General features: G+C 38.7%; 1 protein-coding gene across 1 annotated transcript; it reads left to right on the top strand.

Annotated features, from left to right (window-relative positions):
- The first annotated feature begins 36 nt into the window (after positions 1 to 36).
- On the top strand, positions 37 to 12830 carry LOC134618842 (deoxynucleoside triphosphate triphosphohydrolase SAMHD1-like). Its single transcript, XM_063464426.1, has 16 exons — positions 37 to 381; positions 506 to 572; positions 1584 to 1656; positions 2937 to 3097; positions 3569 to 3684; positions 3919 to 3989; positions 5196 to 5354; positions 6033 to 6133; positions 6247 to 6355; positions 6452 to 6543; positions 6655 to 6770; positions 7509 to 7648; positions 8810 to 8905; positions 9077 to 9181; positions 9323 to 9460; positions 11912 to 12830. Exons 1-16 carry the CDS (start codon positions 201 to 203, stop codon positions 12053 to 12055), a joined length of 1869 nt encoding a protein of 622 aa, XP_063320496.1. The 5' UTR covers positions 37 to 200; the 3' UTR covers positions 12056 to 12830.
- Positions 12831 to 18425: the final 5595 nt, after the last annotated feature.

The following is an 18425-nucleotide window of genomic DNA, read 5'->3' as shown; positions in this document are numbered from 1 at the left end:
TCCCCGGAAGCGCTGTTAGTGTTTCGCTCTGATTTGTGGCTCCCTGGGAAAAGTCAAAACCCCGGTATTTTTCACTTCTCTCGTGTCTTCTCTGCACAGTTGTCAGATCAGCTGCGGTAGTCGACGGGAGAACGGCTATAATTTCTCGTGCCTTCACTTGCGCATCTACAGCGAAAAGGTGCCAGTTTTTTTAGCTCACCATGGAGAATCGAAAGCGACCATCAGCAGCGGTTTCAAGCCCAGACGATAGCTTCAAAACGCCGGAAAAGAAAGTGTCAGTGGTCCGGGTGTCGGATTCGGACTACATGCAGTGGGGAGTGGAGGAAATGTGCCAGTACCTGCGAAGAGAAGGTCTTAGAGAATGGGTGGATACATTCAAGGGTTGGTTTTCTGCTTTTGCCATCTTAAATTAGGCGCTCGAAGCTAATTGTTATTAGCGCTAATCTGCAGACTTCTGTTTTTATTGTAACATCTAAGCTAACACTGAAACTGTTGTGTTGTACAGCGCAAAAAATCACAGGTGTCGGGCTTCGGGATCTCAGGGATGCTGACCTGGAGAAGATTGGCGTAAAGTAAGTGTGTCCTCTGTAAAACTTGGGTTGGGCATGTGGACTGGAGGAAGTCTGGTGTCCTGCCAACAAGTGATCCTCTGCCAAAAAGCAATTTCCGGTTTCTTTGCCAGAAAACGATTACCAGGATTTAAACTACTGTAAACGACACGCTGAACTGTAAGCTGTCACATACATACGTACATACATTTTGACCCAGAGAGAGCATCCCTGTCACAGGGTACAAGCTGACTTTTACATATCTTTCATGTCATTGAGATTTAAAATGTCTCTTTCAAGAGAGATCTGGCTGACAGGGCTGTATAAATTGCAAGAAATACAACAAAGCACGTATATGAATATATTTAAAAGGACTGGGTTGGATTACAGTGTGGAACATAAAGTAGGTACAATAATGCAGAGTCATAACAAAACTTGCAAAAATGGTAATTTCTATATTTTCATATAACCCTTCATAAATCTTCTTACTACAGGCTATTTATCAATATAGTCAAAGTTATTAGACCTAAAAAAAATGCATAGAAACATCAGCAATCAGTTTGTGTCACAGTTGGTTAACCCATTAAAGAGAGCAGCACACACCTGTAGTGTCAAAGAAGGGCAATTCGGTGTTGTGTGTACAGCACCCATTAAAAAACACCAGAGCCAGGCTCAGGGAGGGGCAGCCATTTGCTGCGGTATAACTAAGGTATGATTCAGGATCACCCAATCCAGGCCGAACTATGAGCTTTATCAAGTCTCATCTTAAAAGAAGAGACTGAGAAGAGTGTCTGTTTCCTGAACCCAAAGTGGAACTGGTTCCACAGGCGAGAACTCAAAAACTGAATTCCTAGCCTCCCGTTCTGCTTCTGTTTTCACAGCAACCTGGTGGATTAGTTTTTCAGCATCACTCTGACACAGGACGTTTCTAATTTTATCAATATTGCGCAAGACATTTTTTGCATCTCACCAGATATTCCTGCAACTTTTTCACTTTTATTTCTTCCTCTTCTTTTTCTATTTTATTCTTCCAAGGTGTCTGGGCGACCGTCTGCGGATCCTAAACAGCCTCAGGAAGCTGTGGCAGATTGAAACTGAGCCAAGCAAGGTAACAGCTGTTTCACTGTATTGTGCACTTCCAAGGCTGTGGAGATAAGTAACGCACAATTTGGGAAAAGGAAACGTGGAGCACTGCAACCCTGATTTGAATAGGCTGTTAGGAAATGTGGCATAACACCACCACAGTCTCTGAATGAAAGACATTCTCTGTCCTCATTAGCAGAAGGACCTACCTGATAGTTCTACTAAGAAAAATTTACAACTTTTTAAATTAACCAAATTCCTGTCACTCTGCAGCCATATTGATAACAGCTCTTTTGCCATTTTTTCAGGCAGGAAATGTCAAGAATTAATTGCTGTATTTTAGTCATACCATAAAAGATTAAAATTGAACATGTGTGCTGAAAACAGGCTTTCAGAAAGTCTTTTTGGCTCTGGAAGTCATCTACATTTGGACTATATAAATATATCCATTGGTAATCATAAGGTTTTTTGTCTGGTTGTTCACACTACAAATAAAATGTGACAGCAAACGCGCTCTAGTGTGAATCGTTCACGACCCTCAAAGCAGCCCGTATGCGCAAAAGAAGACGTCACACACAACGCGCTCTGTTTAGACCCAGACCAAACAGTATTGTTTGACTGATGGCCCTTAATATAAAGACTTGTTTCAGACTTTACGTTTCCCAATTTTGCTTTAAGTTATAAAGTTATTTTGTTATTTACATATGGCCTAATAATGATCCTTATTGCTGTTTTAGAGAGGAGCGGTGCTTCAAAGGATAGTTGCAGATTTCTGTCAGAATCTGCAGATTACACAGTACAAATAAAATGTTCACGTTTCTCCAACGTTGTCTTCCCAACAGTTTCACTAACATCTACACTGGATGGCAAGGAAGCGTTCGCGATGTCTTCTCGGGCGCTTCTCCGGCGCTGATAATTGGCGTCTGTCTTGTGTCAGTGACGTAAAAGACGGATTTAATGGGACATGACCATTCAAACAGCAGTCACTTTCTAAAACATCAGATATGTATCGGATTCAGTACCACATACAAAAGTGACCTAGATCAGATTTGAAAATATCGGATGTGTGCCGTTCACACTGTCATACCATGATCGGATATGGGTCGCATAGGGTCAAAAAAGTCGGATTTGATGCGCTTTCGCCTGCAGTGTGAACGTAGCCTAAGAAATGTTTGCCAACATTTCCACTGAAGTGTACACTGAGCATATTTGCACACTGCTGTGTTGAATATACTGTGTGTACGGCCACATAAATGTCTTTTGTGGTGGTATGCTCATACTGTTTGTTATTGTTTGTGCTCCCAGGTTTTTAACGATCCTATCCACGGGCATGTGGCGTTACACCCACTTCTCATCAAAATCATAGACACGCCTCAGTTCCAAAGATTGCGAAACATCAAGCAGCTAGGAGGGACCTACTTTGTCTTTCCTGGAGCGTCCCACAACCGATTCGAACATTCGCTTGGGTATGTTTTTAGTTCAACAGACTATTTATTGAGAAGTGTTAAACTGATTTTGTTTTGCTGTTAACGAGACATAAAGCTGTAAAGTCATACCAAAGAGCATATCCTTCTCTCTAATATAATAGTATTAGAGTATTTTCACAGGTCACACAGAAAAATTTGCTCCAAGTGTATTTTACAGTGACAAACAACTTATTCATCCCTGCCTGCCTCATGGCTAATAACAGCTATATGTTATACTGGCAAAGATGGGTATGGCAGAAAATAAGTGGAATAACAACACATAAAGTCAACATTTCAATGACTGTGAAACATATATGTTTCACACATTTTTAAACCTTCCCAACCTTTTTTCAGATAAATTCATTGCTTGAAATACCTGAAATTACTAAACTAAAAGTGAAATTTATCACATAATCAAGTTTCACTGTATATCTTGTTTTAAATAAGCGGTTTTGTTTTGTCCTGGCACAGTGTGGGTTACTTGGCTGGACAGCTTGTAAAAGCTCTAAACGAGAGGCAGCCAGAGCTGCTTATCTCTCGCAGAGACATCTTGTGCGTGCAGATCGCTGGGTTGTGCCACGACCTGGGTAAGTGGTGTTATAAAAGAAACTTATTAAAATGTGTCACAAGATACTGACGTAAATTAAAATGGACCAAAGGCAATTTGCTCAACAAATGCTGCGTTTACCGTGATTACTTACTGGGTCTGAGCACAAGTTAAAATAAAAGTGAAGCTGTGTTATTTTATTCTTATCATCTGTTTACCAGACTGCAGTGGAGCAAAGTTAACACAAACACATTATGTACTTTTCCCTTCCTAGGACATGGACCATTTTCCCACATGTTCGATGGTGTGTTCATCCCCAAAGCACGTCCTGGTATAACCTGGAAGGTACTGAACTCCATGGCACAATGTTAAATGAAAACCGCAGTTGAGGAGAACACAAAAGGTCGCATACAGGGCAGTGTCAGCCACAGAGGGAGTCGCAGTGGTTCAGCACCACTTTATTCCTTCTAACCCAAAATAAAAATATATCATTATATATTTTTGTAGCGCCACTTTTTCTCAGTAGCTGCTTGGAGCCTCTCCATGTCCTCAGTTTCATTTTCCGTGAAACAGCTCGTGCATTGTTGACATGTGTTGTTTTCTTGAGGTTTTAGCTGCTGCAGTGAGTCTTAATAAAACTATGTGGCAAACAAAGAAATGAGAATCAGCACCCATGAGTCACATCTACAAGCTACTAGCCAGAACTTGCATTTAAGCATGCAAGAAAAAAAACTTTTTTCCAAAAGCCATCATGCTTGACCTGAAGTCCTGAAGCTAATTATATGATTTCTAAAGGAAATAATGTTTCTGTTTCTGAGTCGTTTAAAATTAGGAAGTTACTACTTTAACAAGATGTTTTTAAAAATAAGACCACACTGGATCTGACTTTTTCCAGACAGATGACGACTACTGTCTGGAAAACAGGCGATCTTTGTTGTGGCTCTTTTGGGAAGTTACTGGAAAAGGCCTTGAGTTGTCTAAGTCATCCCACTTCGGAGGATAATGAAGCTTGAGTGCTATTGTGTAAATTATTTCACTGCTACGTAAAGACATCCAGCTAATGTTAACATTTAATTGATGATGTAGGCTTTTAAAATGCCTACCTGCTTAACTCTCTTCATTCTATCGATAGTTGAAACAATTTTGTAAAATCAAATCATAATTCTGAAATGATTTACACTCAACCTCATTGGACAGTGAAGGTCAGTTTACAGCAGTTGCTGGCGATTTTTGTTTACAGAAGCTTTTTATTGGCAGTTATAACAACTGCAGGTCAAGACTTAAGCACAAAGCAGGGTACATTATCTGGTTTGATACTTTCTCAGTTAACGGCAAAGATAGCGATTGTAGTGTTCAGACTGATAAGGAGAGCTGATAAGAACCACTAAGCACACGGTCATTGTGTAAGTTATGACCACAGGCCTGCTGTCTGGCAAACGTGAGAGATAAGACGAGCATTCACCGTTGTTTCCTGTCGTGTTTATTCTGAAGTTCGCACTTTCTCTTTGAGTAACGAGTCACTAATAGTTCAATCCACTGTGTATCTCCCAGCATGAGACTGCCTCTCTCTCCATGTTTGACTACCTGGTGGAGGCCAACGGCCTGAGGCCTGTGATGGAGGAGCATGGGCTGGTGCTGCCTGAGGACCTGGACTTCATTAAGGAGCAGATCGCTGGACCGTTAGACACAACAGCAGCTAAGGGCAAAAAGGTATCTATCAGTTATTCCTGAATGAAACATGTCAGTAACTTCAACGCTCCACTGTCCAATGTGTGATTTCTGTATGAAGTAAACCAGGATTTAGAGCCCTGCTTTAAATCTCCACTTTAGTCTGTATGTATATTTACACACTGGTGTGTCTGCAGTGCTCAACCATCACAGGTGAAAACTGTGTCTTTATGTTAAGACTTCTGTTAGAGTTTCTCTATATTGGGCACATCAGACTACAGTGTAGGTTAAAGGTTTAGACTAATCCAAAATCTTCAGGTTCAAAAAAACCTTGTTGAAGTTTAGTTTTTTATATTTAACCTTAACTTTTTTTTTCTTAGATTCTTTAGATGAATTTACTTTGAAAATGTAATTATTGAAAGACAATTGGAAAGTCTCCTTTAGCATAAAGTGCAAGTTTATTAGGTTAACCATTAACCTGATTTGGTGCCATCACATTAATTATGAACCTAAACAACTTTTATACAGGTTATCTGTCTCAGAGCTGTGTGTTTGTTTCCTAATGTTTTGCCTTGGTTGTTCATGCTTTTGGGGTTTTTTTTGTCTGTTTGTATATTTTTTGCATTTGTTTTTGACACTATAAAAACCCAGCAGCTGGAAATTGAGGCAAATAACTGCCCTGTTTAATCAGACTTCTGATATTCTCAATCATCTCCCCAGTGGCTGTATAAAGGCCGTCAAAAAGACAAGTCCTTCCTCTACGAAATCGTGGCCAACAAAAGGAATGGCATTGACGTAGATAAGTGGGACTATTTTGCAAGGTGGGGCTTATTTATTTAGTGTTTTGTTTTAAAATGATTTCCTAGTTTGTATATTTTCTATTACATTTAATTACCTATCTCCCTTATGTTTCTTTCTCTCCATCTTAACTCAGGGACTGTTACCACCTGGGCATCAATAACAACTTTGATTATAGCCGCTTCCTAAACTTTGCCAGGGTGTGTGAGGTGGACGGGCAGAAGCACATCTGCACTCGAGACAAGGTGCTAGATTTTGTTGCATCTGTTTGTTTACTTTAAGCAGCAGTTTGAGTTTTATAAGATATTTGGTCACTAAAATACATCCGCTCCCTTCAACAGGAAGTGGGAAATCTATATGACATGTTCCACACCAGGAACTGTCTTCACAGAAGAGCCTACCAGCACAAAGTGTGCAACATCATAGAGACTATGTGAGTAGCTGATCCCTCCGGTAGTTTTGCTTTGCTTCATGCTTTATATTCTCTAACTGTACACAGCAAAATGTCCTCACATGTAAAAGTCTGTTGGATGTGTTTCTCCAGGATCACAGAGGCTTTTTTAAAAGCAGACCCACACCTTCAGTTTGAAGGTACAGAAGGGAAGATGTTCACGCTCTCCACTGCCATTGATGACATGGTGGCCTACACCAAGCTAACAGGTGTGTATGAAGAAGTGTCGTTAGCTTATATTTGTAGTGCATCAGGACAAAAAGTGAGGCGAGGTCAAGTCTCCATCCCATCAAAAACAATCTGTATAAAATGAAAATTTAATTTCTTTTTCAGTCAAAACCTGTAATTTTCAAACTTGTGTTTTAACAGACAGTATAGTAAAGATCTTTATCAATATTAATAACCCAAGAAAATTCTGCTAAATTATACATGATCAGTATTTATTACTGGTGCTTGTCGTTACTTGTTAATAATCTGCAGAAGCTTGCTTCTTTTAAGTGTGCACATGCAGGTTTAGTGACTACAGAGTTTTGGCAAACCCTCAGTAAATATTTTTATTCTCTCAGACAACCTTGATCTGTTTGTGCACTGTGTTAACTGCCTCTGTGATTAATGGTGAACTTGTGGAAATACCAGTTTGGATTAAGGAACAACCTCACTTTTAATATATGGAGAAAAAAAAGAAACATTATGATTGGTGTTAAGGTACAATTTCTAATCAACTAATAAACTCCAACCACTTGTGCACTAATACACAGTATGTGTTGTGCTTGTCAAGTAACTCAGATGAGTAGAAAAGACTAATTTGTGTTTCTGTGATACTCGTGTACATGAGAGATTGAACCGTAAAGCCACATTTTTATTGAAGGATCTTTTTTAAAAATTGAAATGATCTACTGACATTTTTGGTTCTTTATTTACCTGTACCCTCTTTGTTTGCCTGGTAGATAATGTGTTTGAACAAATACTCAACTCCTCCTCCCCCGAGCTTGCAGAGGCGAAACAGATCCTGCACAACATCGTCTGCCGGCGCCTTTACAAGTGTCTGGGCCAAACTACCTCAGAAACTTCCATACATGTCACCCAGGTATTTGTTTTCTTAGAGGATTTCTTGTAAAAGCAAAAGAATCGGCAACATAGCAGGTAAAAAATGAAAACCAACTTGGCTCAATAAAATAATACATAACAAAATAGCTCAGAAAGGTTAAAAAATTGCCTTAGAAGAGTTCAGTTGAAAGTAAAATGCAAAAGATGACAGGGGTGTTTCAGTAAATCAGAATCTCAGTAAAAAAGGAGCAGGTTTGGCACGTTTATTGGCCCGACGAGGTTCACCCACCTTTGTTTTCTCTCAACAAAAGAAGTTTATAATGAAACAATATTGAAAATAACGCACTTGCTTTCAGTGTTATTTGTGATTGAGCTCCAGCCTCTGCACTACACACACGCAGAGGGATGAAAAGAGGCAGCATCCAAGTGAACTAAAAGTTGAGCTGAAGTTAGTAATTAATTAAACTCCTTGTGGTTAAAAAAGCCAAAAGACTCTGAGCTTAAATGTGGAGGAAGGTGATCTTTTCCATCCATAATGAGCATTTTCTGCAAAGCAACAGCACAAATGACGTAAGAACATGCTACAGCAACAACCATGTATGCAGTTTGTCACAGTCTTCATACTTTACAGACTGACAGCAGCTGTCTTTCTGTCTCGTCACTGCAGCATGCAGGGAGAAAGCATTAACTCAATTACATTTACTTTAAAGCTTCTTCCTAATGGTCTTTATAGTTTGAGATGATGATGGTGGTGATGAGGGGACATTATTTGTCCTGAAAGTAAAGACATAATGTTTCAGTTAACAATGAAATGAACGTAATCTGAAAGCTGATAGCGTGAGTTGTAGTCAGAGCTTTCCCGGTTGCTTGTTTTGTGCAATCAAGAAACAAAACATGCCAAACACAGAGATATTCTACGTTCGCTGACGCATGCAGAAAAGAAAATGATCAGTACTGAAGTTTCAGCCAAGTGTTGACATTTTGCTGTTCGTTAATTGAAAATGAAATGGAAAAACCTGCCTGCTGTGTTTCAGTTGTTTTGCCAAATGGATTTGATATGACAAATAGTTCATCTTGTGGTTCTGTTTTTTATTTACATGCTATATATAGAATTTCTGTTATTTGTATGTTAACAAGAAATATAATACAATACCTCAAAAAGTAGCACCTGTTAACTCTGCAATTTCTTGCTGTTTACAAGGAGACGATCAAGAGCTTGGAAGCTGACCTGGCTCGATCCATCCCTCAGAGCGGCACCCAGGACGTCAATCTACAGCCAGAGGACTTCGTAGTTAGTGTAAGTTTTTAATTAATGTTAATGTCAATCATATAATTTTGCTCATGGCCCTTTTTATGTGAATATGTTTTTGTTGCTTGTCATTGGATTTAGTTATATTTGGAGTTAAGGGTGTTGCCTGTACTTTTGGGGCTTTAGGCTCTTCTCAGTCTAATACTTTGTCTGTTTTAGGTTATTGTTATGGATTATGGGATGAAGGAGAAGAACCCCATCAACAATGTGCGTTTCTATTGCAAGAACGACGTGACTAAAGCCATCCAGATACGCAAGAATCAGGTCAGAAGTGAAGCAAGATACAAAAAATTCAATTCTTCAACATATGAGCACGTTTCCTTTGGTTTTTCATTTATTCTTCTTTTTTAAAAAGAGTGTCTTTTTCCCTCTGCCTCTGTAATTTGTGGCTGCTGTTGTTGTCAGGTTTCTAAACTTCTTCCAGAGCACTTTGTTGAGCAGCTGATCAGGGTCTACTGTAAGAAGACAGACGATAAGACTTTGGAGGCTGCCAAGAAGCACTTTGTTCAGTGGTGCATGGACAGGAACTTCTCAAAGCCTCAGGTACTGTTTATCTGCTGCACTGTAAAGAATTGCAGCTGAATGCAGCGACAGTGGGTAAAATATTGAATGGAGTCACATAATGAATAGGTCTGTGTTGTTACCTCTCTGCCACGCCTTCTAGCCTTGCACTGGTAATGCAAGTCCATGTGGATTGCATGAGCTTAAGTGCTAATTGCTTTTATCCATATGTTATTATGTGTGGATAAAGGCATGTGTAACAGTTGTCCTCTCCTTGCGGCAGTCATACAATTTATCTCCAAGTTTCGGCTCCAATTATCTGGTGCTTTAAATTTTAAAAAGAGGCTATTAGTAGCATGTTATATCTGCAGAGTGTGCAGGGAAGTTATATTAGATTATTAGCTGATTCAGTCAAGCTATAATAGATGTTTTTAACATTTGTATCAAATGAGAGTGTTTACAAAAATCTTATCTCCTTAATCAGAAGCTCCAGTACATTCACAGAGCTTTATACGTCCCAGATAACTGTTTAGCTGCAAAAGTGTGCTTTTTGTTTTCTGGCTTTGGGACACTGGACCAGCTCTGCACCCTGTCCAGGAAACTTGGGGAGGCATGTTCTTTGTGGACTTGGAAAAGGCTTGGTGTATCCTCCCACAGGGTGCCCTGTGGGAGTGTATATCGGGCCCATAAGGGCTATTAAGTCCTTGCTCAAGACTGGTTTCCATTGTTGGTATTAAATCACACTTGTTCACTGAGGGCGTAGAACTGTGTCAGACCTTCTTTTTGAACATATTCTGTTCATCGCTCTTATGGACAGAATTTCTTGGCAGTGCCTAGAAAGTGTGTCCATAAAACACTGGAAACCTTTCCAGTTTGGTGGCCTCAGGATCATGTCTCTGCTGTTTGTGGATGATGTGGCTCTGCTGGCTTGTTCAAGTAGTGGCCTCCAGCTCATACCAGTGGGATGAGAATTAGTACTTTCTAATCTGAGGCAGTGGTGCGCACTTCAATTAGAAAAGAGCATTTTGCTCATTCTAGATTGTAGAGCTGCTGCAAGTGGAGGAGATGAAGGTTTTTCTTGGTGACAGATGAGGGAAGACCCAGATGGGTGAGGAAGTCAGAGAGCTGCTTCTCTACTCCTCCATGACAAAAGGAGCCAATTAAAAAATAAAATTGTACACATAGAGTCGGTCTTTTAAAAGACTGTGTGGTTTGCTTGTTGGTTAGATATAATGCCACTTCTGTTTTTTAACATAATCAACATACAGCTCATTAGCATTCGTGTTTCCGAGGTATTATGTATGAATTTGAAACAGATATGCTTTTAAATCCGGAATAAGTAGCATCACTTACCGTAACAGTCGAACTCCCTCTCATGACTTACAGATCGTTCTTTCCACTGTAGCTGGCAGCTCTTCATACACTGTACCAATAGCAAAAAAAGCCCTTTTCATGAAGGATTATTATTTCCAGGGTTGGTCATGTGACTTAGAAATGTTTTGTGACGTATTTGAGCTTGTGATTCTGTAAATAAGTCTCCATGCTTTGAAAGGACCAAAACCTCAATTTGCATCCTGAATATTTTCCAAAAACCAATATATCCTAAAACAAACTCCCTAATTTTGTTATTCAGTATACTCAAAATGGTGACAAAGACAATCTGAAACCTTGTGGAGGGAAAACAAAGAGCACAAATAGCTGAGATGCCATCTGTGAGATATATGGTTTGTAATTTGTGGTTCTGTTTGTGCAGAAGAAGTAACGAACATGTAAATGAGGCTAAACCTGGTGACAAAATAATGAAGAGCTTGGGATTTAGCAGCTAAAAAGCCAAATATACAGACAAAAAAAATTCTAGGAGAAATGTAAACACTGAGTTTACACTGGCCACATGGCTGGAAACTGCACTATAGATGATCTATAAAACTGCTCTGTGACTGCTAGATGATTTAGTAATCAGCTGTTTTCTAAACAGCAGGCTGAAGTAAATAAAAAGTGCTCACAGCTGGCTCTGACCCTTAACAACCAGGCAATTTTTTTTTTTATGTATCTATTTATGCACTTATAATTTGCAGTACCGTGGTGTAATGGCATCTCTCCATATTAGAGGGGACATAGAGGGTAAACAAAAATGTTTTGTATTTAAAGAAAGCAACTGCTTGACAGCACTTCCACCGACTAACAGCAGAGAGTCGTTTTCTCTGTGCATTAAAGGAAGTGACAGATCGAGATATTTTTTTTAAAAATGGTTTTAATTTACATTTAGTATCAGTATTAATCATATAGAACATGCTCTGAGGCCTTGTTACTTTAGAATTTTGCATAATTTAAAAAGGCTTAAGTTGCTTGCCGCTCCTATCTTTTGCTTAAAGACTGTAAGTCAGTGTCCTAGAAAGGAAGAATTGTCTTCCAGATCCTTCAATTACTGCAATCACTTGTTTATTTCCACTGCTCGTCTCAACATCAGTATCTTTTGTTTCTGTTCTCACGCAGGATGGAGACATAATAGCCCCAGAGCTGACTCCTCTGAAACCCAGCTGGTCGAACATCAACGAGGATGGTGAAGAGTTCGCATCCACACAAGCAAACTCTGTCAATTTAAATGGAAAAAAGAAGGCCAAAACTAAGCTTTTCTAGTGAGAGAGAGGGAGATTTTACATATGGAGAAAGATCAGATGAAACAGTGTGCTATATTTTTCTGTGAGGAGTGTGCTGATGAACACAGCAAGTTGTTTTATATCAATAAGGTTTAAAATATTCAAAAAGAGAAGAAGCATAGATGTCTTTCAGAACTTACTCTCAGGGTTTTTTGTTTGTTTGTTTTTTGGTTCCATTTTGTTTGTGAATATGGTTTTAATTTAGACTTCTCTGGGGGGGAAAAAGGTCTTATCATGTCATTAGATACCAAATGATGAATCAAGCTAGTTCAAATGTTACAGATTACATTTCAGGGCAGTATTTGTACAGCTGGGATTTAGGTATTTTATTCAGCTTCAGCTAAAGTTTGAGGCTGTTTTCAGAACTCTCAGGCTTTCACGCACATCAAAATGTTACATATGAATCTGTGATGATATTTAAAGTGAGCATTTGTTTTTACTCTTGGGGTTGTTTGGAGAGTTGGTTTGATTTTTACTTTGAATGCATGTGTTTTTCTCTATTTTTGAGTGTTTTGTGGTGTTTTATTTATTCTCCTTATTGTATCTCAGATTGCTCACTGTCATCTTCACCTCAAAGTTCAGTGCGACATTTTAATTGGTATTGTGTTTGGGATGCCTTTTAAAATGATTATTCTCTCACCACGATATGGTGCATCATCATCAGATTTTTGCTGTGTTTAAAAATGTATGTATTTTTAAAACACGTGAATCAAAACAATCAAAATGATGGAGATAATCCTGTCAAAATAAATACTTTCCCTCAATCATGTCCTTCTGTATGAAATCTTTATTGAACACTAGAGGGCAGCATGCTCCCTGTCATGGCAAGGAAGGAGTTTATTAAGGTAATGACAATTTTGTGGTCTGATGTCCATAGACGGATCCAGCTCAGTGTATGAGCATGCAAACCATATGCCACATGGCTGGAGTGTAGCACCTGGGTTCAACTGTGCCTTCTCTCTCTACCCACCCTCCTGTCTGTTTGTTGACTATGATAAAAGAAATAATAATCATATTTCCATACACATAGAAGCTTTGTATTGTATTGAATTGAGCTCTGAGTTATGGACGTGGCAAAAATATTTGGCAATACATATGTAAATGTCAGATGTTAAAGAAACCTGAGACCAAACTGCAAAACATTTTAAGCCAAGAGTAACAAGTTAATATTTACCAATAAAAGCAGAATAAATGTTTAAGGAATTCTAATGTTCCCATAGCTGAACCAGGTTTTGTTTGCTGTCATAATATCTGCTTATCATACAATAATTTAAAAAATGTCTTTTAAACATAAATTTAGTACTTGGTTTATGCAAAAGGTTTTCCAACGGTTATCCAAAGTCTACAGCAGTGTAGGCATGGTAACTTTATACATGTAGAACACTTTTGTGAGGAGCACTACAAACGCTTTAGACATCATCAGTACTCCCAAGATCAGTACACACCTGTTTTTTGTTTGTTTTTGTTTTTTAAATTATACAATAGACCAAATATAACAGAATTTTTCATCCATTTACAGGATTATAATTTTTCAGATATTTCATTGCAAGCAGTAAGGTCTGCAGTTCTTCAGTGTCACTAAACAGATTTTGTTCTGAATAAAACAAACATGGTAAGACAGCAGTATCAATATTCACATGGACCAACTTAATGCTTCGCTGAATAGTGAACAAGTGGACTTTCTCAAAATAAATGTTGTATACATCCAACAAGTTTAAACATAATGCATGAAAATTATTGACACACAGTTCTAAAATGTATTTCCAAACGTTTTAAATGCATTTTTTGCAGAGTTTATCTCAGTCAATAATGTACAGTTAATGTTATAGTGGGGTTTTTTTTTATCCACAGAGTCATTTTATTTCTATCTGATAGCGTATCATATCCCGTCCATGGTTCTCCAAAGCAAAATAGTAAAAAGAGAAGAAGAAAAGTGCTTGACTTATGCATTCAGTAACGGGTCACTGACTGTTTTTAATACAGAGCCAATAATATTGCAGTCATATGGTCTTTGTGGTGGCCTCAGAGTCAGCAGCACATCATGGGTTGTGATATTTACGGCTCCAAGATGAACCCATTTTATCTCCTTCTATAAATCACATGATAATCTAAGATTATCCGCCTGTTTAAGCAGGTGGGATTGACTGTTTTGACCCAAATTTAAGACTGGTTCATCGTCTGAGTTATCTAAAAGTTTTTTGATGTAACAAAAGTTGTTCACTGATGTAACAAGAACCGTTTTATTGCTCAAATAAGATTTCTTACTTAGAAAGGAATGTTCCAGGTTTATTGTTGTATTTATAGTAGGCATGTTTTAGCTGTTTTAATAAGAATTCGTTTTAAAATAATGAATCTGAAAATTATTTCCCTGCTTATTAATATTTTTTGCGGTGTGCCAGATTAAAGTAGGATTTGTGTTTTGGCGTGTCATTATGGTTTCCGTGAAAGATTCTCTTTAAAAACAAGAGAAGTATTATAGCGCCATCTAGTGGGTTGTTTATGGACCCATCTTCTGTTGAGAGTAATGGAAATAGAGAAGTGATTCTTTGTTGCTATTGAATGAATTCAGGTATTCATTATATTCTAAAACAAAGTGATTGATTTATTATTGAGGAAAAATATATCTACAAAAGAATGAATCATGTGAAAATTCTTTCTTTGCGTGCTGTCAAATATCATGAAGTTCAAAATCTTCTGTCTTTCTTTTTTATCTCTGTAGATTGACATTTTGTTCTTCTTATGATCATTTTGGAATTTGATCAGTTGTTCTGTTTCTTAAATAATTTTTGTTTGCTATGGTACAGTTAGTGCCAATAATGGATGTATTTAAACTGATAAATCCTTTTGAGTCAGGTTTAGTTTAGGGTTCAGTCAGTGTAATCCTCTGATGATTCAGTACAGATATACCTCTTTGCCTTAAGTTATAGCAGGAAGGAAAGTATTAATAATTGTTTAATCCATTGTCACTGGGATTTGGTAAATGAGTTTGTAGTGGATATTTATCAAAATTAAACTGGTTTAGGTAAATAAATATTTTGTAAGATTTTAACCAGGAAGCCCAGTCCTCGTCATGAAATAACAACAACAGCTACTAATATCAGCTGCTAAATAAGATGTTAAGCATGGAGGAAGACTTGGATTTATTAAAGAGTTCTGAAAAGGGTCTATGAAATAAGTTATATGACAATAACTGAGGAAAAAAATTCTTGCAAATTTATTAAAAGTAAAAAAACAAAAGTATAACATATTTACAAGCTCAACAAACCTTTCGGTTCAATCCTCACTGCATCCACTTGTATTAAACTGTGTTGAACACAAGAGGGAATCATACACTCATCTGTCCCCAGTCCTTTGACTGCTGATCAGGAAATGCTGCTGAACTTCTTTCAATATAAATAATAATCATGTGATACAACATACACAACACTTACCAAAACTGTGTGTTTGTTTGTTTTTCACACTTTAGAAATATGGGGATTAAATGTCTCTTAATATTTCTATTTCATGTAGGAAAGAAGCACTTTTGTTCTTTGTGCCAGAAAAAAGTAAATGATTGATTAGAATTCAAAAGTTTACTGATTCACTAAATATAATTTCAGTCATAGTCAGTCTGGGGTCTGACTGTGATTGACTAAAACAATCTTTTTTTTGTAATCTTTTTTTTTTTAAACTACCTAAACAACTGGTGCAACAGTAATTGATTAAAAAACAACAACACGGGATGAGCCCCTGTTACTCAACCAGGAAGGTTATCTCACAGGATGTAGGCAGAAACACCCGCCCTGATGCACCATGGGCACTCTTCCACATCCTGTGGCACTGCGGCAGGCAAAGAGTATCTGCCACACACACTCACACTGTGCACCGGCAGGACCAAGGCCAACTGTCTGCTAGTATTTTTATAATCTTCATCCTCTCTGACCTGTTGCACCCCTCCTGGCGCCACTGGTCTCAGCCCTCCCCCTGTGATGCCTCAGCTTTACACACATACACACGCATACACACACATGCTCCTGTACACTCAGCAGTCCCTCCATGTATAATTGAGACCAGCTGTTGCAAGGTGCCTCTTCCCTTGACCCTATACCCTTCCCTCACCCTGCTGCTGCTGCTGCTGCACTTGCCTTTCTGGCTTAAAGCTATTCCAAAGCCCTCCTCCTCTCCCTTTCCTTTCTCTCACCTTACTCACCCTCCTCCTATTCCTCCTCCACCCTACATGCCTCCGAGTGTGTTTACTATCAGTTGTTGTGCTGATTGATAAATTGGTGTGATTTTGTTTTTGTTCTGCTCTTTTGTTTTTGTCTTCTCTCGTTGATGATGCCTCTCAAGGAATAAAATGTTGTTGTTATTTTTTTATTTTTTTAGCTGAAGTTGAATCCCGAAACAGATTTTTAAAAATTTGAGAGAAGACATTCAATCCACACATTGTAATAGCCGTTTAGAGTCACGGCAGACTTTACTGACCTCTCAAAGCAAACTTTTCTGAGGCTCATCTGCAAGGTGGATCTGTAACCTCCAGCTTCTTTTTGATTTTGACTAATTTCAGCCCAGTTTAAGTTTAAATTGGTGAAAAGGCTGGCCCACAAACAGCAACACTGTACAGACATTAAATATAATCTGCAGCTTTTTTTAATAACAAGTAATTTAAGTTAATTTTTAAGCACATATTTTAAAAATAAATCCCCTCGTGGCAGATTTAGATTATTTTTTAAGGTTTTGGCAATTTTTTTTGATTAAATGATAACTAAATAATAACTTTTAATTTCTGGCCATTTCTGTGGACTATACAAAACATAATCAGAAGTAACTTTTTCTTATGAAGATGTAAAGATTTTTCTTTACTTTTTGACAACTTCACATGAAACAGTCACTTTATTTACAAAGTTTTGGCAAACAAAACTCCAGTTAAAGTAATCCTTCCTGTTTGATAGATATCCACTGGACTGAGGTATGTTAGGGAGGTGAGATGTAACTGGCCCACTGGTGACGGCGAACTGCTGCACTGGGTCTGGAATGTGTGGATTTTTGGCAGAGGAATGGAAGACGCAAGTGGAGGAAGGAGGGTGAGGAGAGGGCGGTAGGAACAGGCATGTCAGACTCTCTTTTCCAGCTGGTCGTGAGGGGTCAAACTGTGTGAGGATGTGTGCATGTCATGGCCTCTCATTAGGGGGTGAGACGCTGCGGCTCCAGACCCCCATGGTAGGATTGCTGGGTGAGTCTGCGGTGATCCTGCCACTTTGATGCCCCTGACCCCCACACCCCCCGCCAGGAGGTTAATGAGCCTCAGTGAGCTCCTAAACTATGCTGTTATTGTGTGTAGCTGTGGGTGTCTGTGTTGTTAGATTTGAGCTGCAAAGACCCTCCATAGTTTGCAGTGGTTAGATCACATGACCAGGCTGCATATGTTTGGGTGTGAAGCAGGATGTTAGAATCATTTCCAAACAGCTAAAGTAGCACCTGCTCCTCGTGGCGGCGCCGTCCAAAGTATCGCATTCTTGTATCGCCCATTTAGTTGTATTTGTTGTCTGTAAGCTGCTGTATGTGTCACTGTCATCAATAATCACCATCTTCTAATTTGTTTTCATCAGGATTTTGGCCATCATTGGACTTGAACACATGGAGTATGCATGGTTAACAAGCATTAGAAATAAAAAGAATGAAAAACTCAAATCATTTTTTTCTCTTTTGTGCTTCCAGTTTAAAGTAAAAGGCTTTTTCTCATATCTTTTGACACAAACATGTTTCAAACCAGTCATATAGAAAGTGAAATCATTTCCTGATGAGAGCACAATGGTAAGTATGGCAGTGTTATCACACCTGCAGTGTGTGCACAGATCACTCTTTTTTCACCTGCAGATGGTCGAACCTTTTTCAGAGCCACAAAATGCACCTGTTTGGTTTTCAAGCTAAAATAAAACAAACCTGCAGTTTGCCGTTTGCACGGCTGCACAACAGAATGAAGTCTGCTGTTTTGTGTACTGCCTCAACATTGGTGATTACTGACCATAATTGCCGGTCTTACTTGACTATTTTCCCATTTGTGTTTTCCTCTAACCCCTTGAAAATTGACCCCGGCATTACTTCACATTGCTGAGCAGGCACTGAGACGTAAATGTGTTGTTAAGGGCGGGGCAGAGCGAGCCCCAGCCTGCAGAGGGAAGGCACGGGAGTCCAAAACAGGTGCTCGTGTTCCCTTTTTCTTTTTTTTCTCTCCTTTCTTCTCATCGTTCGTTCTTTTTCCTTCTTTCTTCTCTCCACACCTGTTGAAGTGTGAAGAATCATGCTGTTTTATCCAAGCAGCTTCAGCCAAGCAAAGCTATGCCAAAAACAGTGGGAGTCTGTGGGTAATT

This window comes from Pelmatolapia mariae, linkage group LG20, assembly GCF_036321145.2.
Source record: "Pelmatolapia mariae isolate MD_Pm_ZW linkage group LG20, Pm_UMD_F_2, whole genome shotgun sequence".
Lineage (NCBI taxonomy): Eukaryota > Metazoa > Chordata > Actinopteri > Cichliformes > Cichlidae > Pelmatolapia > Pelmatolapia mariae.
Note: the sequence above shows the minus strand (reverse complement) of the source record. Positions and strands in the feature narration are given on the sequence as shown.